Below are 22209 nucleotides of genomic sequence, written 5' to 3'. Positions count from 1 at the left end.
GTCTGAGGGAAATAATGAAAGAACTTTAATTAGGTTTTAGTCAATTAAGGAGGAGAGCATTGATTTATTAAATGCAGAACCTTTAACTAACCCAAATGAATTTTTTGATGAAGTAACACAAAGTTAAAGAAGAGAATGCAACAGATATTGTCTACACAGATTTTAAGAACGTATTTGGCAAAGTATTACATAAAAGGCTGGTTAACAAATAGAGGTTCATGGAATAGGATGTCAGCTTCAGCTGGGATAAAAAAATTGGCAGAAAGACAGAAAGCAGCATGTTGCGGTAAAGGAAATCTGAAACAAAAACAAAAATAGCTGGAAAAACTCAGGTCTGACAGCATCTGCGGAGAGGAAGACAGTCAACGTTTCGAGTCCATATGACACTTCATCAGAGCTAAAGAAAAATAGAAATGAGCTGTTTGAGGGGGGTGGTACAGGTAGAGCTGGATTGAGGGCCAGTGATAGGTGGAAATGTTTGTTTTTCATATTGGAGGATGATAAACAGTGGTGTTTCCCAAGGGTCAATCCACTGCTTTTTAACATATGTAATTGTCTTGGATATTGGAATACAAGAGTAAAATCTCAATATTTGCCAATAATAACAAATTTGGATGTGTGGCAAATAGTGAGGATGGCACCACTTGACGGCAACAGGATACAGATAGTCTAACATAATGGACAGATAAGTGAGTGAGGATGGCACCACTTGACGGCAACAGGATACAGATAGTCTAACATGATGGACAGATAAGTGACAGATGGAATTTAATACAGCAAAGTAAAAATGCTGCATTTTTATAGAAGGAAGAGAGAGGGGCAATATACACTTAATGGCACAGTTTTAAAGAGTGTGAAGGGACAGAGGGACCTGGGGTTCATGTGCATAGATCATTGAAGGTGTCGGGACATGTTAGGAGAGTAGGTAGCAAAACATATCGGATATTGGGCTTCCTAAATAGTGGTATTGAGTACAAAAACAGTGAAGTTATCCTGAAACTCTATAAAGCTCTGGTTGGGCCACAATTTGAATATTGCATCTAGTTTTGGTCACCATACTTTAGGAGGGTGTGAGGGTCCTTGAAAGCGTGCAGAGGAAATTTATCAGAATAATTCCAAGATGGCGGGTGGGCAGCTGACCCCTTTTAAGGCCCACCCAGCGGCATCCCCGATGGGAAGCGCTATGTGCTTCCTGTGCGGAGGGGGGGAGGGGGGATGGAATCCCCAGCTGTCAAAGTGCACTCTTTCGTGCATGCGCGCGTAAGAGTGCATTTCCCGCTGAGGCAAAGTCCTGTCTCAGGGAGAATACTGATGGTGTCAAAAACAATAAAAATTGAAACATAAAAAAATTAACATCTCCCTCATGTGACAATGTCACACGAGATGGGACATGTTAATAAAGAACATACACACTTTATTAATTTTTTTTTACAATACGGGCTTGAAACTTCATCCCGCAAGTGGATGAAGTTTCATCAATAATCTGGAGCCCACTGGGGCTCCTGGCCTGCCTGCCAGCCTTAAGGTTGGACGGGCAGGTCTTTAATTACTTTAAATGGCTTCAATTGGCCATTGACAGGTTGGCGGGCGGACAGCTGATTTCGCTGTCCACCTGCCTTCCTAAAACTTTAAATGGACCAGGATGACGTCAGGGATTCCTCATTTTCCCCTCGGTGACCAGCCCCACCCCCAAATAGCCAAGGGGAAAATCCTGGCCAAGGGCAAGATTCTGCCCCAAGTATGAGGAATTTTAGCTGCAAGGTTAGTTTGGAGATGCTCAGTCTTTTCTCCTTGGAGCAAAATTGACAGAGGAGAGATCTGATAGAGGTTTGCACAACTATGCCAGGCAAAAGTAAAGCTGCTTCCATTAGCTGATCGTACAGGACTAAGCGACATAAACTTAAACAGATTTTTGGACAAGAATGCAGGAGGATGTGAGAAAGGACTTTTTTTTTTAACAAAGGTAATGACCTGGAACTCACTGCATACAAGGGGGATGAAGTGGAGATGATTGTGATTTCAAAAGGAAACTGAATAGGGGCCTGAAGGAAATAAACTTGCAGGGCTATGGGGATAGAGTAGATTGGGAAGGGGTGGGGGAGGGGTGGTGGGACTAACTAGATTGCTTTACAGAGAACCAGTATGGCCTTCTTCTCTGCCATAATGATTTTATGACCCTAAGGCATTTTTAAAAAGCTTCGATTAAAGTACCAACGATGGACAGCAGTTTATATGAATTTGTGTATTCCAACATGTTTGCTGATCTTGTGGCAGATGTAATTTTTAATCATTGCCAACATACCTGCAAATAATGCTTAAAATACCTTGAAAGACATTGTCATATCCAATTTAGAGCAAAGCTCTAGAGTTAGCATATCTGCAGAGATAACTAGCAGCAGTCGTACATGCTTATCTGACTTCTTTAAAAAATCACATCCTTTGAAGAGATGTACATAGCCAATAGTTAAAAATTATTGTTCTTTATTAAAACGTCTTATCTTGCCAAGTGCAATTCCTGTTGGGGAATTGGAAAGAATCAGCAGTCACCATTATGCTTATATAATTCCTGAATAAATTGAACTTTTATTGAAAACAACTGCCATTTCTTGTAATATATGTAATGTACCTCTGATAATATTCAATCGTGCTTGCGTTTGTGTGGTTAATAATGAGGAATGGAGCAGCCCCTTCATGATAATCCTTAAAAGTCATCACTGTAGAATGTTCTGCCAAGTGTACTTCCACTATGATACCTCCAAACTAAAAATACAACAGAAAAAGTCAATCAGGAAGGAGAATTATGTTGAAGGACATTTTAAATTCATTCAAATAGACAATACACAATTTAAAACCAAGCTTCTGCCATCTGGACAGTTTTGAAATAGAAAACTAAATCCTTTTGATCAAACGTCAACAGTTAATTAAACATTTAGAATGGTCTGCAATGACATAACATTTGCAATGCAGCAAAAATAATAAATTTACAGTGGGAAGCCACCTAAAGAAGAGGTAATAGGTCAGAAATCAGTCTGTGTAGCATCTATTTTTCAGGTCCTACTCAAACCCATAAGGCTTCAATATGCCAGGCAGATACAAATACACATTGCCATCCAGATTCTATATAACACTGATCAGACGGGCCACTGCAGCCCAAATTTGGTATCTTTTTGACTAGTAGGTTCTTCACATTTTGAACACTGGGAACACTGCAATCAGGCCCGAGACTCAATGTCTGGAGTGCATTGGGTCTCAGCATTCAGAAGTAGGGTCTGCGAACTGCATCCACTTTTTTGCACCCAAAATTGATTCTGAGCCAATATATTTCTACTAGGGTATTGAGAGAGGAGGTCTCAAGTTTAGGGTGTATCACATAGGTAACTTTGTGAACTATTGAATCACAGAATCACAGTGCAGAAGAGGCCTTGCAGCCCATCGAGTCTGCACTGACACGTGAGAAACACCAGATCTACCTACCTAATCCCATTTATCAGCACTTGGCCCATAGCCTTGAATGTTATGACGTGCCAAGTGCTCATCCAGGTACTTTTTAAAGGATGTGAGGCAACCCGCCTCCACCACCCTCCCAGGCAGTGCATTCCAGACCATCACCACCCTCTGGGTAAAAATGTTTTTCCTCACATTGCCCCCTAAACCTCCTGCCCCTCACCTTGAACTTATGTCCCCTTGACACTGACCCTTCAACTAAGGGGAACAGCTGCTCCCTAACCACCCTGTCCATGCCCCTCATAATCTTGTACACCTCGATCAGGTCGCCCCTCAATCTTCTCTGCTCCAACAAAAACGATCCAAGTCTATCCAACCTCTCTTCAGAACTTAAATGTTTCATCCCAGGCAACATCCTGGTGAATCTCCTCTGCACCCCCTCACATCCTTCCTATAATGTGGCGACCAGAACTGCACACATTACTCCAGTTGTGGCCTCATCAAGGTTACATACAACTCCAACATGACCTCCCTACTTTGGTAATCTATGCCTCAATTGATAAAGGCAAGTGTCCCATATGCCTTTTTCACCACCCCACTAACATGCCCCTCTGCCTTCAGAGATCTATGGACACACACGCCAAGGTCCCTTTGTTCCTCAGAACTTCCTAGTGTCATGCCATTCATTGAATACTTCCTTGTCAAATTTCTCCTTCCAAAATGTATCATCTCACACTTTTCAGGGTTAAATTCCATCTGCCACATATCTGCCCATTTGACCATCCCATCTTCCTATAGCCCAAGACACTCAACCTCATTGTTAACCACCCGGCCAATCTTTGTATCATCCGCAAACTTACTAATCCTACCCCCCACATAGTCATCTATATCGTTTATATAAATGACAAATAATAGGGGATCCAGCACAGATCCCTGTGGTATGCCACTGGACACTGGCTTCCAGTCACTAAAGCTGATCTCCTCCCTTGGTTCCCTCAGCAGTCTGAGACACAAATTGTCTGGGCCTGGAGATTTGTCCACTTTTAAGCCTGCCAACACCTCCAATACCTTGTCACTTGCTATATCAATTTGCTTAAGAACCTCAGAGTCTCTCTCCATGAGTTCGATACCTTCATCTTCATTCTCTTGGGCGAAGACGGATGTGAAGTATTCATTCAACACACTAGCGATGTCCTCTGGCTCCACCTATAGATTGCGCCCTCGGTCCCTTTCTGTCATCACCCTCTGTCACCTACAACTAAGCCAATTTTGAATCCACCTTATCAAATTACCCTGTATCCCATGAGCATTTGCCTTCTTTATAAGTCTCCCATGTGAGACCTTGTCAAAGGCTTTGCTGAAATCCATATAAACTACATCAGCTGCACTACCCTCATCTACACACCTGGTCAGCTCCTCAAAAAATTCAATCAAATTTGTTAGGCATGACCTCCCTCTGACAAAGGCATGCTGACTATCCCTGAGCAAACCTTGCCTCTCCAAGTGGAGATAGATTCTATCCTTCAGAATTTTCTCCAATAGTTTCCCTACCACTGAGGTGAGACTCACTGGCCTGTAGTTCCCTGGCTTATCTCTACAACCCTTCTTAAATAGCAGAACCACATTAGCTGTTCTCCAGTCCTCTGGCACCTCCCCCATGGACAGAGAGGAATTAAAAATTTGGCCCAGAGCCCCTGCGATCTCCTCCCTTGGCTCCCTCAGCAGTCTGGGACACAAATTGTCTGGGCCTGGAGATTTGTCCACTTTTAAGCCTGCCAACACCTCTAATACCTTGTCACTCGTTATATCAATTTGCTTAAGAACCTCACAGTCTTTCTCCATGAGTTCGATACCTTCACCCTCATTCTGTTGGGTGAAGATGGATGTAAAGTATTCATTCAACATGCTAGCGGGATGTCCTCTGGCTCCACCCATAGATTGCCCCCTTGGTCCCTTATGGGCCCTACTCTTTCCCTGGTTATCCTCTTCCCATTGATATACTTCTCGAATTTCTTGGGATTTTCCCTACTTTTACCAGCCAGAGCTTTCTCATATTCCCTCTCTGCTCTCCTAATTGCTTTCTTAAGCTCCATTCTGCACTTTCTGTACTCTACTAATGCTTCTGCTGATTTACTTCCCTTGTACCTGCTAAAAGTCTCTCTTTTCCTTTTCATCATAACCTGAATACTTCTGGTCATCCATGGTTCTCTGGGCTTGTTACTCCTTCCTATCACCCTAGAGGGGACATGTTGAGCCTGTACCCTCCCCATTTCCTTTTTGAACACCTCCCCCCCTCACTGTTCCTCTGTAGATTTCCCCACAAGTAACTTTCCCCAGTCTACCTTGGCCAGATCCTGCCTTATTTTACTAAATTCCACTCTCCTCCAATCCAAAACATTTTTTTGCAACTTGTTGATTTCTTTGTTCATAACAAACTTAAACTGTACCATGTTGTCGTCGCTATTGCTAAAATGCTCGCCCACCACCACCTCAGCCACCTGTCTGGCTTCATTCCCCAGAATTAGGTCCAGCAATGCACCGTCTCTTGTTGGACCCTCTAAATACTGACCCAAAAAGTTCTCCTGCACACATTTCAAGAAATCCACTCCATCCAAGCCCTTAACACTATGTCTATCCCAATTAATGTTGGGAAAGTTGAAATCACCTAATATAATTATAGTATTGAAATTGTTTTTACACACCTCCACAAATTGTGCACATATTTGCTCCTCAATTTCCTGCTGACTATCTGGCGGTCTATAATAAACACCTAACAATGTGGCTGCCCCTTTTTTTATTCCTAAGCTCTACCCACAAAGCTTTATTCGATACCCCCTCCAAGAAATCATCTTTCAGTAACTGACTCCTTAACTAATAATGCAATGCCTCCTCCTCTTTCACCCCCTCCCCTGTCTCACCTGAAGATTCTAGGACTCTTCAAGGTTCAACTAGGTTGTTGTTCCACTTCATACATTCCCAAGTCACCTTTGAATCAACCCTATAGATCAGAAGTAACAAACTATTACATTCTATGTTTCCACTCTCTCTCTCCCTGCCATATCCCCCACACCACCCCCCAATCTCCCCCCACCTCATCCCCGGTCTCAGTACTCCCAGTTCCTGTCAGACTAAGCCAGTTGAATTTCTTAAGGTCACTAAAATGGTAGAGTCCACCTATGTTATTCATACAGACTTCTGGAAAGCATCTGATAAGGTTTTGACAAGAGATTATTAGCAAAAATAAGAATAAATGAATTCAAGGTAACCTTGTGACATGAGTGGGTAATTGGTTAGGCAGTAGGATACAGAGAGTAGGGATAAAGGGAATGTACTGTAATTGGCAGGATGTGAGAAGTGATGTTCTCAGCAATCTGTACAAGAACTTCAGCTTTTCATGTATATCATTGATTTGAAAGAACAAAAAGAGTTGTATGTCTAAGTTTGCAGATGACACCAAGTTAGGAGTCATAATAACTTTTGCTGATGGGAGCAGAAGTTACAAAAAAACACAGAGCAAAACAATGGCAGATAAAGTGCAATGTAGGAAAATGTGAGGTCATCCATTTTGAAATCTAGAAAGAATCATTCTGTTAATAGGACAACATTAGAAATTACACAGATCACTAAAAGCTGGAGCACAGATATAAGTAGTATTCAAAATGCTAATGGAATATTGGCCAAAGGGGAGAAAATTATGCTTCAGGAGGCCTGTTTAATCAGATTACATCTGGGGTATGTATTCAGTTTGAGGACTGTTCCTCAGGAAACATATTCTGGTTTTGGAAAGGATACATTGTAAATCCCACCAAAATCATACCAGGCCTTCAATTATGAGGACAGGTTGTACAAACTAAGCTGGTATAGCCTTGAGTTTGAAGGCTGAGAAAGCTAATCAACGTGTTTAAAATGATAAAAACAGAAAACCCTGGAAATACTCAGCAGGTCAGACATCATCTGTAAAGAGAGAAACAGAGTTAACATTTCCAGTCGCTGACCTTTCAGCACAACTGGGAAAAATTAGAAATGTAATAGGTTTAGAGCAAGGGGTGGGTGGGACAAGGACAAATGAAGATATGTAATAGGGTGGAAGACAGGAGAAACTGAATGATAGAAGAGTTGATCTTAGAGGGCCAACGGGAATGGTGATGAGGCAAGAAAGGAAGCGAAGAAACAAAAGATGCACCAAGGGGAGGTGTGCTGCTGACTCCAAGAAAAAATAAGGGAAAAACCAAAACAGGAAACAGAAACTAAATGGAAGGACTGGAGGATTCAAAACCATTCTCCCAGTTCTATCTTTTCTGTTGCATCTGTTCCAATGATGCAACCTCCCACACCAACGTTTACTTTTTCAATTTAGTATATTATATTATATGCTCACAATGTGGTCTCTTTTACAGGGGGGACCAAACGCAGATTCGATAACCACTTTGCAGAACACCTCTGTCCAGTCTGCAAGCATGGCCCAGAGCTTCTGCTGGCTTGTCATATTAAATCTCCATCTTGCTCTCACGCTGAAATCTCTGTCCTTGGCCTGCTGCACTGTTCCAGTGAAGCTCAATATAAGCTTGAGGAACAGCACTTCATCTTTCAATTAGGCACTTGACAGCCTTCCAGGCCCAACAATGAGTTCAATAATTTCAGACCAGAAACTCTGTCCCCCAATTTTGTTTCCTTTTCTTTGCATGTTTGTTTTTCTCTTATTTTTGCTTTCAAAGATTTGTTTAAATAAATTTTTAATCAAATAATAAAAGAAACAAAAAAGAGAGTTAATTTCAAACAAAATTAAGCACACAACCAGGAAATAAAAGAAGACACAGTGACCCATCAACAATGCAAAGAAAACACAGTTAAAATGCAGATGCATCCTACAATTAACTGCGAGCAATACCATGAGAATCCATTAATACAACCTAAATGTTAATCATTGGTTTAAGGATGCTTGCATAAGAACAATTAATTACTTATGTCTTTTTAAAATAGATAACATTCATGGCAATTGGCTTGGCAACTTGGTAACTCTCGTGTGTCATGATTCTTATTTCATACCACTTCCAAAACACTCATACCTTATTGTTCAGATGAAGTAAAAGACAATTTTCTTGTTTGTTGAAGTAAACCTTATGTGGTGCTGCACTGCATCCGACAATTCGAACTACTAATCTCTCAGAATCTCTGGCAGGCCAAAATGGAATGCACTAATTGAAACAGAGCAAATCATCCCATAAACTGAATAAAAAATTATGATATATATATAATACAGGATACAAAGCTAAATTACACATATTTCATCTTTGACCATTCAAAATATCAATGGGGCTTCTTTCTATGAGATATTTGGACTATTGATTCAGGCAAATTAATGAAGAATTAAATCTATATGAAAAAAATGCACACTATTTAAACTATATTACTAAACAAACTTGGAAAACAAGCAAATGTAAACAAGGTACCAGGTCCCTGTCCAACCCACAAATCACAGGGTTATTTGTTGGAAACATATATTAAGATGAGTCTAACATATATAATAGTAGAACAAATTTTTATTTCACAATCAAGGCTGTTGGAACAGCCTATAGCTAAGATCATTTACTGTAGAGTCCAGCTTTGGTCACATCACTTACGAGTGAGTAAACCCTTTAGTCTCATTTTAATTCATCTATGCAGAAGAATTCCAATATCCTCCCATCACCATAATTGCAATAATTCTACTCTTCTTCTCAATCCACATCTTGCAACATTCATCTTTTTCAAGCAAATGGTTCCCCTTTAAATATTTACTAGTGAAAAAATGATGCCAAATTACCTGATTTGAATCAATTCCCAACCACTTTGACTCACATTCTTCAGCTACCTCTATTCTGTGCTTTGTCTGATTGATGATCATGTGAAATGGTGTAAAGGTAACGATTCTCGTTAGATTAAAGCTGCTGTTGTCAATTCTCACACCAACCTAGAGAAAAAAGTTAACAAATTAAACTTAAATCGAATGATTATGCAGCAAAAACATGAAACTTAACTATTTCATTGATGGCTGACAAGTTTACTTTCCTATATGACTTTCTGTTGTCTTCCTGTTTTCTGTCTATTAAGGTTGCTCACTTCCACAGTCCAGTTAGAGTTGTGGCAAAAGTTATAAACAAACTATAGATTTCTTTTGACATCTGTTCTAAATTGAAAAAAAGCCTGAGCTGCAGTTAAATCATAATAATGTCATTACTAAATGACTGCGCATTATGTCTCCAATCTTCAGGCTTATGCAGTCAATGGATTCCTTTACTGCCCATACTTGTTACACATGTCTGCCTTGTATGGATTGCAAACAGCTCTTTACACAGCTGCACTGATTCTTTATGCAGCCTGAGCTACTAGTGCTGCAGATTATGTTCTTTTGTAGTTGTGGGATGAATTGAACGTTAGCCATCAGAACGCTAATTTCTTGTCAAAGGGAGATCCTCCTCCTGCCTGAGGCCTATGTCAGCAAATCCACCAGAATATTTTCACACCAACTGAATATTGTATTTTAAAAAGAAATTATGTAGGGGAAGTATAAAAGCTAATTTTGTTTTAAAAACACCTAACGAGGCAGTTGGGAGATTGAAAACAGTGAGAGAGAAGAGTCAGGAGTCTGAAACCAATGAGAGAGGAAAGGCAGTCAGGAAATTGAAAATAGAGCGAGTAGACAGGCAGTCAGGAGTCTGAAAACAGCCGAGGGGAGAGACAGTCAGGAGCCTGAAAATAGTAAGTGGAGAGACAGTCGGGGAATTGGAAACAGTGTGAGTGGAGAGGCAATTGGGTAATTGAAAACAGCGCAAGAAAACAAATAGTAACATCATATCAAAGCAGCAATTTGATTGTTTGGAGAGGAAGCTAGCTGTTTGGCGAGTATCTGGTGAGTATCTAGTAAGTGGGTAAGGTTATTTTATTCCTAAGTTTTAAAACAGTATAGCCACAGTACTTTTTTAAGTTGATAGTAAGTTGATTGGCCTGTAAGTGCTTAGTGTTAGGCACGGTGTGTTAAAAGCCAGCTAAGGACACGGTTGTTAAGGTAGATCTATAAATAAAATGGAACTCAATAAATTAAAAAAAAATTAAACACCTAAACACATACCTGTGGAGTTAAGAAACATGTAACTTTTAGTTGTCAATGGTACTAGCATTTAATAAGCACAGTAAATTGTAGCATACAAAGAAATTACTCTAAGTTAATTAAGAAAGTAACTAAATTAACTAAATAACATAAGTAACAATGGCAGGACAGGTGTTATGTTGCAGCTGTGGAATATGGATAGCCATTGGAGACCAAGGCGATCCAGGACAAACACATCTGCAGAGAACTAGAGGAATTCCAGATCAGGCTTATTGATCTGGAAGCCGAACTGCAGACACTGCGCAACATAAGGAAGGGCGAGAAATACCAGGACTTTATTCCAGAGGATGGTCACACCTGAGAAAAGGGTCGCTTGTTTTGGGTTGGCAGTAAGGGACAGGGGGATGTGACCGTGAGTTAGGTAGGTAAAGGGACTGAGTAGACAGTAGGGGAGGAACCTCAGACTTTGCAATTGTCAAACGGGTTTGAAGTGCTCACAACCTGTGTGGACAAAAGCGAGGTTTGCTGGGTGGATAGCAGGCTAGCCATGGCACCACGGTACAGGAAGCCATTCAAGCAGGGGGAGCAAACAGGAATGTAGTGGTAGTACAGTAAGGGGTTTTGACACTGTTCTCTGTAGCAAAGAGCGAGAGTTCAGAAGGCTGTGTTGTCTGCCTGGTGCCAGGTTTCAGGACATCTGCTCAGGGCTGGAGAGGAGCATGCAGTGGGAGGGGGAGGATCGGGTTGTTGTGGTCCATGTAAGTACCAATGACATAGGTAGGACAAGGAAAGAGATTCAGCATAGTCAGTATGAGGAGATAGGTACCAAATTAAGAAGCAGAGCCTCAAAAGGTAATAATCTCTGGATTATTAGCTGAGCCAAGCATAAATTGACATAGAGCAAATAAGATTAGAGAGACGGATGCTTGGCTCAAAGACTGGCATGGGAGAACTGGGTTCCGGTTCACGGGACAACTGGCACCAGTACTGGGGAAAGTGGGGGCTGTACAGTTGGGACGGTCTATACCTGAAGCATGCTGGGGCAAGTGTCCTTCAAAATCGCATAACTAGTGAAGTTGAAAAGGTTTTAAACTAAATCATGGGGGCTAGGGGTCAAATGTGGGAAGGTGTGGTACATTAAAGAGTAGAGACAGGATAAGAGAGGAAGGTATTAATATAGGAAATGATAAACAGACCATGACAGGAAGGGACAGAGAGTACAAATCTAAGATTAAACCAACAGATAAGGCTATAGGTTACAAAAATAATAAAAGGGCAAAACTTAAGGCTTTGTATTTTAATGCATGTAGCATTTGAAGGAAAACAAATGAAAATACAGTGCAAATAGAGTTAAGTAAATAGATCTAATAGCCACTACAGAGACATATTGGACCTGAACATTGAAGGGTATGTGACTTTTAGGAAGGATAAGAAGTTAGGAAAAGGTAGAGGGGTGGCCCTGTTCATTAAAGACTACATTAACACAATAGAGCATGATGGCTTAAGTTCAGGAAGCCAGGATATTTTGGGGAGAGAAAGGCAAAAAGTCACTTATGGGAGTGATGTACAGGCCCCCTAACAGTAATGACCCAGTAGGACAAGGTATCAAAGAAGGAGTAGTGGGTGCTTGTCAGAAAGGTACAGCGATTATCATGGGGGACTTTAAATCTAGATATAGGCTTGGACAACCAGATGGGCAAAGGTAGCATAGATGGCAAATTCATCGAATCTTTTCAGGATAATTTCTTACATCAGCAAGTTCTGGAGCCGACCAGGAAGCAGACTACACTAGCCCTGGAATTGTGCAATGAGATAGAATTAATTAATGACCTCGTCATTAAGGCGCCCCTAGGTAGCAGTGGTCATAATACGATTGGATTTTACATTCAGTTTGAGGGAGACATGACTGGATCTAACACTGCTATTTTAAACTTACATAAGGGCAATTACAAAGACATAAAAGCAGAGTTAGCAAAAGTGAACGGGCAATTTTGGTTAAGGGATAGGTCAATAGAGACCCAGAGGCACACATTTAAGGGGATATTGCAGAATACACAGAATAGATTCATTTCAACAAGAAAGAGAAATTCCAAGGGGACGATCCACCATCCGTGGATCGAACTTAGAAGAAAGCATGTAATTGTGCCAAGATCGGTGGCACATCAGAAGATTGAACAGAATAAAAAAAAACAGAAAAAAATGACTAGAAGATTAATAAGGAAAGAAAAATTACAGTATGAGAGAAAGCTAGCTAGAAATATAAAGACAAACAATAAGAACTTGTATAGATATTTAAAAAAGAAAAAAGTTTACAAAGTGAGTGTTGGTCCTATAGAAACTAAGTCTGGGGATTTAATAATGGAAAATAAGGACATGGAAATGAATTCAGTAGGTATTTTGCATCGGCTTTCATGAGAGAGGATACAAGTAACATCCCATTAATAGCTGTAAATCAGGAAATGGAAGGAAGGAAGGAACTCACGAAAATTACTATCACCAGGGAAGTGGTACTTAGCAAATTGCAGGTTGACAGGTCCCTGGGTCCTAATGAATTTCACCCTAGGGTCTTAAAAGAAGCAGCTAGTGATATGGTTGATGTGTTGATTTTAATTTTCCAAAATTCACTAGATTCAGAAAAGATTGGAAAATAGCTAATATAACACCTTTATTCAGAAAAGGAGGGAAAAAGAAAGCAGGAAACTATAGGCTAGTTAGCTTAACATCTGTCACAGGGAAGATGTTAGAAGCTATTATTAAAGATGTTATAACAGGGCACTTAGGAAAATTCAAGGCAATCAGGCAGAGCCAACAGGGCTTTGTGAAAGAGAAATCATGTTTAACCTATTTATTGGAGTTCTTTGAAGAATTAACAGGTTACCAGTTTAAAATAGATCAAGCTAAGGAAAGGTAAGGATCTAGATTTTATTTAAAGTACATAAATAATTTAACATTTTTTTTACTGTATTTAACTTGAAGTAAGGTTTTTTTTTTCAGTTAGAGGCATGGTAGGACAGCTCAGTTCATGCCTGCAACATGTGGGAAGTCATAGACGCTCCTTGCGCTCTGACTGACCACTTGTGCAGGAGGTGCCATCAGCTGCAGCTACCTGAGCTCGGAGTTTCGTAGCTTGAGCAGCATCAGGAGACACTGGGGTCCATCTGTGAGGTTGAGTGTTTTGTGGATAGCATGTTTTTAGACGTGGTCACCCCACAGCTTACGGAAGTGCAGACAGAGAAGGAATGGGTGACCATCAGTCAGAAGAAAGGTGTCAGGCAGGTAGTCAGGAAATGGTGAGAGTGACGGTTCCTCTGGGGAGTGCAGCCATGCTTATGGCACTGTGAGTGGCCCAGCTACACAGGGTGGATGAAAAAAAGGGGAAGAGCAATAGAGGTAGGAGACTCGATAGTAAGGGGAACAGGCAGGCGTTTCTGCCGCCATATACATGCTCTAGGATGATATATTGCCTCCCTGGTGCCAGGGTCAAGGATGTCATTGAACAGCTGCAGGGCATTCTAAAGGAGGAGGGCAAACAGACAGAAATTGTGGTACATATTGATACCAACGACATACATAGAAAGAGGAATGAGGTCCTGCAAGCAGAATTTAGGGAGGTAGGAAACAGATTAAAAAACAGGACCTGAAAAGGAGTAATCTCTGGATTACTTGCCATGCGCTAGCGAATATAGAAATAGGAGGTTATTCCAGATGAATGTGTGGCTGGAGAGATGGTGCAGGAGGGAGGGCCTTAGATTTCTAGGACATTGGAACTGTTTCTGGGGGCTGTGGGACCTGTACAAGGTGGACGGGTTGCACCTGAACTGGAATAGGACCAACATCCTTGTGGGGAGGTTTGCTAGTGCTACTGGGGAGGGTTTAAACTAACTTGGCAGGGGGGACAGTATCCTGAGAGGAGGTTCAGCAGGGGGAGGTGCACAGCCAAAATTAGAAGAGAGAGCAAGTGAGTCTGGAAGGCATAGAAATTATAGGCCAGTTAAGGCACAAGAGGGGTTAGCAAGGTTGGATGGTATTTATTTTAATGCAAGGAGTCTGACAAATAAGGCAGATGAATTGAGGGCACAAATTAACACATTGAAGTATGATGTAATTGCTGTCACAGAGACAAGATTGGGAGAGGGGCAGGATTGGCAGCTCAATATTCCAGGATATAGGGTCTTCAGACAAGACAGGGGAGGAGGTAAAAGAGGAGTGGATATCACAATATTGATCAAGGAATCAATTACAGCAGTAAGGAGGGATGACATCTTAGAAGGCTCCTCAAATAAAGCCATATGGGTAGAACTGAAAAACAAAAAAGGAGCATCACATTGCTGGAAGTGCAGTATAGGCCCTCAAACAGTTAGACAGAATTAGAAGAGCAGATATATAGGCAAATTTCAGAGAAGTGTAAAAATAATAGGGAATTTCAACTTCTCCAACATTAACTGGGTTAGTCATAGTGTGATAGGTTTAGAGGGAGCAGAATTCTTAAAATGCATCCAGGAGAGCTTTTTAAGCCATTACGTAAAAGTTCCTACAAGAGAGGGAGTGGGCCTGGGCTTAATTCTAGGAAATGAAGCCTGGCAAGTGGTAGGCGTGTCAGTGGGGGATCATTTTGCAGATAATGATCATAACTCCGTTAGATTCAAGGTTGTTATGGAAAAGGACAACGGTGGACCAGAAATCAGAGTTCTAAATTGGAGGAAGGCCAATTTTAATAAGTTCAGATATGATTTGGCCAGAGTGGACTAGGTAAATCTGCGTCAGAGCAGTGGGACTCATTCAAGGGAAATAGGGAGAGTACAGGGCCAACATATTCCAGTAAAGACAAAGGGTGGGAACAACAAATCCAGAGAACCCTGGATATCGAGGGATATACCGGATTGGATAAAGAGAAAAAGGGAGGCTTATGGCAGATACCAAGGGCTCAAAACATTGGAAGCCCTAGAGGAGTGTAGGGGGAGCTTAAGAAGAAAATTAGGAGAGCAAAAAGGCGCATGAAGAAACATTGGCAGGTAAAATAAAGGAAAATCCAAAGGTATTTTACAAGTACATTAAGAGTAAGAGGATAACTAGGGAAAGAGTAGAGCCCATTAAGGACCATCGTGGTAACTTGGGTGTACAGCCGGAAGACGTAGGTAGGGTTCTTAATGAATACTTTGTGTCAGTGTTCACAAGTGAGAAGGATGATGTGGGCATGGAAAACAGGCAGATGGACTGTGATATAATTAAAGAAATTAGCATAGAAAAGGAGGAGGTTCAAAGTAGTCTGGCAGGCTTAAAATTAGGTAAATCTCCAAGCCCAGATCCCAGGCTGTTGAGTGAGGCAAGGGAGTAGATAGCAGGGGCGTTGGCAATAATTTTCAGTACCTCTCTGGCCACAGGAGAGGTGCTAGAGGACTGGAGGACAGCCAATGTGGTACCATTATTCAAGAAGGCAGGAAGAGATAAACCAGGGAACTACAGGCCAGTCAGTCTAACCTCAGTGGTGGGGAAACTATTGGAAGCAGTTCTGAGGGACAGAATTAATCTACAGTTGGAGAGGCAGTGATTAATCAAGCTCAGCCAGCATGGTTTTGTTAAGGGGAGGTCATGTCTGACCAATTTAATTGAATTTTTCGAAGGTGACCAGATGTATAGATGTGGGCAATGCATTTGATGTTGTCTACTTGGACATCAGCAAGGCTTTTGATAAGGTCCTACATGGGAGACTGATAACGAATGTAAGAGCCCATGGGATCCAAGGCAAATTGGATCCAGAATTGGCTGAGTGGCAGAAAACAGAGGGTAATGGTCAAGAGGTGTTTTTGCGACTGGATGCCTGTGTCTAGTGGGGTTTCACAGGGATCGGTGTTGGATCCCTTGCTGTTTGTGGTATATATAAATGATAGGCTTGAATGTAGGAGGGTTGATCAGTAAGTTCGCGAATGACATGAAAAATGGTGGGGTGGTAAATAATGAGCAGGATAGCCTTAGATTACAGGATATAGACGGGCTGGTCAAATGGGCTAATCAGTGGCAAATGGAATTTAATCTGGATAAGTGTGAGGTGACGCACTTGGGCAGGACAAACAAGGCACGGGAATACACAATGAATGGTAGGTCCCTGGGAAGTATCAAGGATCAGAGGAACCTTGGTGTGCAGGTCCACCGGTCCCTTAAGGCAGTGGGACAAGTAGATGAGGTGGTTAAGAAAAATATGGGATACCTGTCTTTATTAGCCGAGACATAAGAGCAGGGAGGTTATGCTAGAAATGTATAAAACGCTGGTTAGGCCACAGCTAGAGTATTGCACGCAGTTCTGGAATCCACATTATAGGAAGGATGTGATTGCACTAGAGAGAGTGCAGAGGAGATTTACCAGGATGTTGCCTGGGCTGGAGAGTTTTAGTTATGAGGAGAGATTGGATAGACTGGGGTTATTTTCCCTGGAGCAGAGGAGATTGAGGGGGGACATGATTGAGGTGTATAAAATTATGAGGGGCATGGATAAGGTAGACAGGAAGGAACTTTTCCCCTTGGTGGAGGGATCAATAACCAGGGGGCATACATTTCAGGTAAGGGGCAGGAGGTTTAGAGGGGATGTGAGGAAGAATTTTTTCACCCAGAGGGTTGTGGGAATCTGGAACTCATTGTCTGAAAGGGTGGTAGAGGTGGATACCCTCATAACATTTAAGAAGTATTTGGATGTGCATTTGCGATGCCATGGCATTCAAGGCCTATGTGCTGGAAAATGGGATTAGAATAGTTAGGTATTTGTTTGACTTGATGGGCCAAAAGACCTTCTTCTGTGCTGTAGACCTCTATGACTCTATAGGTGCTGTGGATAAAGGAGAACCAGTAGATGTACTGTACTTAGATTTTCGGAAGGCAATTGATAAGGTGCTCATCAAAGGTTATTGCGAATATAAAAGCTCATGGTGTAGAAGATTGGCTAGCTAACAGGAAACAGAGTAGGCATGAATGTATGTGACGAGTGATGTGCCACAGGGATCAGTGCTGTAGTCTCAACTCTTTACAATTTATATGAATGATTTGGATGAAGGAACTGATGGTATGGTTGCTAAAATTGTTGCTGCCACAAAGGTAGGTAGGAGAGTAAGCTGTGAAGAGGACGCAAGGAGGCTACAAAAGGATGTAGATAGGGTAGGTGAGTGGGCAAAAATCTGGCAAATGGAGTATAATGTAGGAAAATGTGAGGTTGCCCATTTTGGCAGGACAAACAAAAAAGATGGATATTATCTAACCAGTGAGAAATTGCAGAGCTCTGAAACGCAGAGGGATCTGGGTGTTCTGATGCATAAATTGCAAAAGGTTAGCATGTGGGTGCAGCAAGTAATTAGCAAGCTAATAGAATGTTATTGTATTCAATTCCCCTTGCAATAAACAAGAGTAGAGAGGTTCTGCTTCAGTTATATAAGGCATTGGTAAGAATATATCTGGTTCTCCTTGGTCTCCTTATTTAAGGAAAGATGCAAATGCATTAGAAGCAGTTCAGAGAAGGTTTACTGGAATAATACCTGGAATGGGCAGGTTGTCTTATGAGGCCAGGTTGTCCTATGAGAGGCCAGGCTAGACAGGCTAGGCTTGTATGCGCTGGAATTTAGAAGAGTAAGAGGCGACTTGATTGAAACATAGAAGATCCTAACGGGACTTGATAGGGCGAATGTGGAAAGGATATTTCCTCTAGTGGGAGAATCTAGAACTCCAGATCACTTATTTCAAAATAAGGAGTCATCCATTTAGGACAGAGTTGAGGAAAATGTTTTTCTCAGAGTGTTGAGAGACTTTGGAATTCTCTTCCTCAAAAGGTGGTTGAGGCAGAGTCTTTGAATATCTTTAAGGTAAAGATAGATATATTTCTAGTAAGCAAGGGGGGGGTGAAAGGTTATCGGGGGTACACAGGAATATGTGGTTAAAATAAGATCAGCTATGATCTCATTGAATGATGGAGCAGGCTCGAGGGGCTGAGTGTCCTACTCCTGCTTTTAATTCGTACGTTCGTATGTATTGGTGAAATAAAATACAAACTGGCAAGAAGGCCCAAAAGCCAGGGCCTTATCTCTTTAAATAATAGGATTAATATAATTTACACATTTCAAAAATATATAAATCTGCTATAGATCACTATTTTCAGTACTTATATTATCTTACCTGATACTCCTTTTTTGGTCCTTTGCATTTAACTGAGCCATAACTGCCCACGGTGTCCAAAGAAAATGAATCTGACAATTGGCTGTCAGTTATCCTAAGCTGAACCTATATTTTTAAAGTATTATTGTTAAAAACAGGTAGAATTTCACAGTTTTCGTGTCACTGTATTTCAATTAATATTTTGTGCTGATATTAATTATGCTCAGTTCTACCAAAGTTTGCTACATTACAGCAGTGACTTCACTTCCAAAGTATGACATAATACACTTTAGGACTGGGGTGGCAGTTGAAGAAAAGTGGCAAGATCCAGAAACTGAGAATAGGCAAATGTACAGTTGCTGCAGCTGATTCTATTACTTTTAAGAGAACATTGGTGGATCCACGCCATTCACACATCGTAAGTAGAGCTGAGGAGGTTCTCCAGACATGTGCCTTTTTGGTGAAGACCATGCCCATGGAACCCTTGTTGGTTGCATACTGCCATCAGCTCATGATCAGGCTAAATCTGAGAAGAGGAGGAGCTGGAATTCTTTGTGAGGAAGACAGAATTTTGAAGCACTTTGTGACCGAGATTGATAACATGCATGTTGAGCAGACTGCTGAGCCAATTCTGTCTCAAGATCTGTTTTAGTTTTAGCTGTCATTTGATGTGTGATTTATAGTTTACAATTGATTGCAATTTGTCTGTTAATTCATGTTTAACCTATGTTGATTCTGGGTTTTAAGATATAAGTGGTTATAAATACAACCTTTGTACTTGGTGTTTGCTTTATTTGACTCATGTAAAGTAAAAAAAAAATTATTTTGTTTTGAACCGTGGAATCTTGTGGCTTCATTTCTTCAATAAATAGCTGGGACTTTGTATTCCTTTTGTTGAAAACAAGTTACTGATCTCGGCCAAGATCATAACAGACCTCTCACCTGCACCTAAACCCATGCACTTTTGCAGGTTAAAATTCCTCACAATAACATCCTTTGTACAATGTTATAATTTTGTTTTATTTTTAATACTTGAGTAAAACAAACGAGCATTAAATATTAGTAAGGCATAACAAAAAGTAGAAACATAGCTTACCTTATTCTTTTCAAAAAAGCATTTAGATCCAAAAGAAAAAAGCAGTGGCTTTTTGTAGTCCAAAGGATGTTTGCGGTGAACATCATCAGCTTTATACTGAAGCATTCGCCCAGTTTTATTTATCATCCAATAGGGGCTATACAATGCTAGCATCACATGCCCAACATTGTATGTTGTAAGGATTGCAATATCCATTTCACTCTCTTCACCATCAATATATGATTTAAATTTGATTAATTCAATATCTGTTTGATTGCTTTTGATGTCGTATTCTCCTGCCCAGTTATGTTCTAAGTAGTCAATAATAGTCAATGAGAGTTTGGATTTGTCCAGTACAGCATCGTGAAGCTGGGCAGAATATCCTTCATTTAGAGTCAGCCTCTGGTTTAAACTTCCCTGCAACAAGAGTTTTTTTTTTAAATACCTCTGGTTACTGTATTTATTTTTTCAACATGTTCAGTGTATTTGCACATGTAAAAATATGTTCTAACAGACACTGGATGACAAACAAACATTGTGTAGCCTTATTATTTCAAGAAGGAATTCACAAACTTCTGAAATAGTATCAGAGCCATTGCTGGGTTATACTAGATATTTGTTAAGATAATTCTGCTACAACAGCTGAATAACAATGCTAAATTTGAACACAACTGAAAATTGGGAAAAAGGTGAGAGGGAGTTCTATAGATGGATTAAATACGAAAATCAGTTTTGCTTTCCTAGTTTTGCATGCATTATTCATGCCTTTGCTTTCATCCACTCTTTTTTTTAAAGAAAGGTTTTTGCGGCACAGACATGAAATGAAGCAGACAGTATTACCAGACACTATGAAATAATTCCAATAACCAACTTACAAAAGTAAGAGATGATGCTGCTGTAAATATGGTGGATAACAAGATCCATATGTATAACTGATGAGGTGTGCTGTGACATGTGAAAAATAATAAATTAATGACAGGAAGATGCAATCCATGAGCCAGAATGGTTAGCAGGTTTTGCAATTATTAATATGATATTAGCTGTTGAGTTTCTCTCAATGTTCTGAAATAAGTCTTTTTCCCCCCCAAAGTAAAAAAAGAGCAAGAATCCATATAAATGAGTGACATTACAAATGCCATCCAGCCACTTGAGATTTATGTCAAAACTACTTTTTAGTTACAAAATAACAGAACAAATGTTGAGGAGGTAAAGTGTATAATAGACAAATTAAAGTTACTTATCTTCAGTAAAACAAACTCCATTCTTCAAATATATTTTAATATTCCAAATATGAATGAAATATCTGTGATTAAGAAAATCTATCCTTTTTAGACATGGGAGAGTGGTGTCTCCCAATCCCATACAGTGGTGAGTGCCCCTTCTAGCTTCACACTAAAAACACTGGCTGCAGCCGGCCGTCATTTGCCCTCCAATCCCATTCACTGCTCATCATCCCAATCACTACTTTTCTTCCAATTTTTGCCTCCCCTCAACTCCCCACCACAATCGTTAATCCGCTCTTTGGTCACTTACCCATCTCCTCTTTAAGACATTTTGCTACATTAAAGGCATTATATAAGTGTAAATTATCAAGATTTAAATATATTTGAAGTTCTAGTTAGTTTATAAGCTGGCTAGTGTAATTTCCATCAGCCAATGTATATCTTAGGTCATGTGTCTTGTGATCAGGTCCTTTGGGCACCTCAACCAATGAGATTACGAGATGATTATGAAGTGACACAGCTGCTAGCATTACTATCAGGACCCAAACACAACTTTGTTCTCTATTAAGAGAGGGGTCATATGGGTTGCCTGGCTTGAAAAATGACTTAAAGGTAGCTGAGAGAAACTGAACACCTATAAAGGCTACGAACATCACTGGGCAGGATTTTTCATATGGTGGGTGGGCTTGGTGGGAGCAGTTGCGGAGCCGATCGTCGCTTGCGATCGGTTCTGTGCCAGTATTTTACGCGGGCAGGCCAATTAAGGCCCACCCAGCGTAATACGTGGCCGGCGGTGCTCAGTGCTACCTGTGCAGGCAGGGGTAGAAGGGAGAGTCAGTGCCAACTCTCTTTCGCCCATGTGCGCGAAAGAGCGCTTCAATCTCCGAGGCACGGAACTGCCTCAGGGAGATTGAATTGATATTAAAATGATTAAATATAAGGGTTATAAATTTACTTAAACATGTTCCCTCATGTGACTGTGTCACATGAGATGTGACATGTTTTATATTTATGATGAAAATTTTATTTATTGAATAAGAGCTTTAGGAAACCTCATCCCGCTCGTGGATGAGCTTTCCTAAAATACTCAAAGGCCACTTGGCCTTTTCGCCTGCCCGCCAACTGTAAGGTTGGACGGGCAGCGTTAACAAGTACCTCAATTAATTTCTTAATGGCCTTAACAGACCGTTTACGTATTGGCGGGCGCACAGCCGACTCCGGCATGTGCTCGCTGAACGAAATATCGCAGG

At 40.8% G+C, this 22209-nt stretch overlaps 1 protein-coding gene across 7 annotated transcripts in view; it reads right to left on the bottom strand.

Moving 5' to 3' along the window:
* The window catches only part of vps13a (vacuolar protein sorting 13 homolog A), a 524014-nt gene that overhangs the window by 138938 nt on the left and 362867 nt on the right, over window positions 1-22209 (bottom strand). For 6 of the 7 annotated variants that reach the window (XM_041186720.1, XM_041186723.1, XM_041186721.1 and 3 more), the window contains exons 48-52: window positions 19758-20153; window positions 18683-18787; window positions 9248-9394; window positions 8511-8639; window positions 2627-2760 (exon numbers count right to left, since the gene is read on the bottom strand). In XM_041186720.1, the coding sequence (XP_041042654.1) occupies window positions 2627-2760; window positions 8511-8639; window positions 9248-9394; window positions 18683-18787; window positions 19758-20153 (911 nt within the window). The remainder of the gene's footprint in view (window positions 1-2626; window positions 2761-8510; window positions 8640-9247; window positions 9395-18682; window positions 18788-19757; window positions 20154-22209) is intronic. The other variant, XM_041186724.1, reaches the window with a different exon arrangement.

The sequence above is a fragment of the Carcharodon carcharias genome, chromosome 4, assembly GCF_017639515.1.
Source record: "Carcharodon carcharias isolate sCarCar2 chromosome 4, sCarCar2.pri, whole genome shotgun sequence".
Lineage (NCBI taxonomy): Eukaryota > Metazoa > Chordata > Chondrichthyes > Lamniformes > Lamnidae > Carcharodon > Carcharodon carcharias.
The sequence above is the reverse complement of the archived record's forward strand: the minus strand, read 5'-3'. Positions and strand labels throughout refer to the sequence as shown.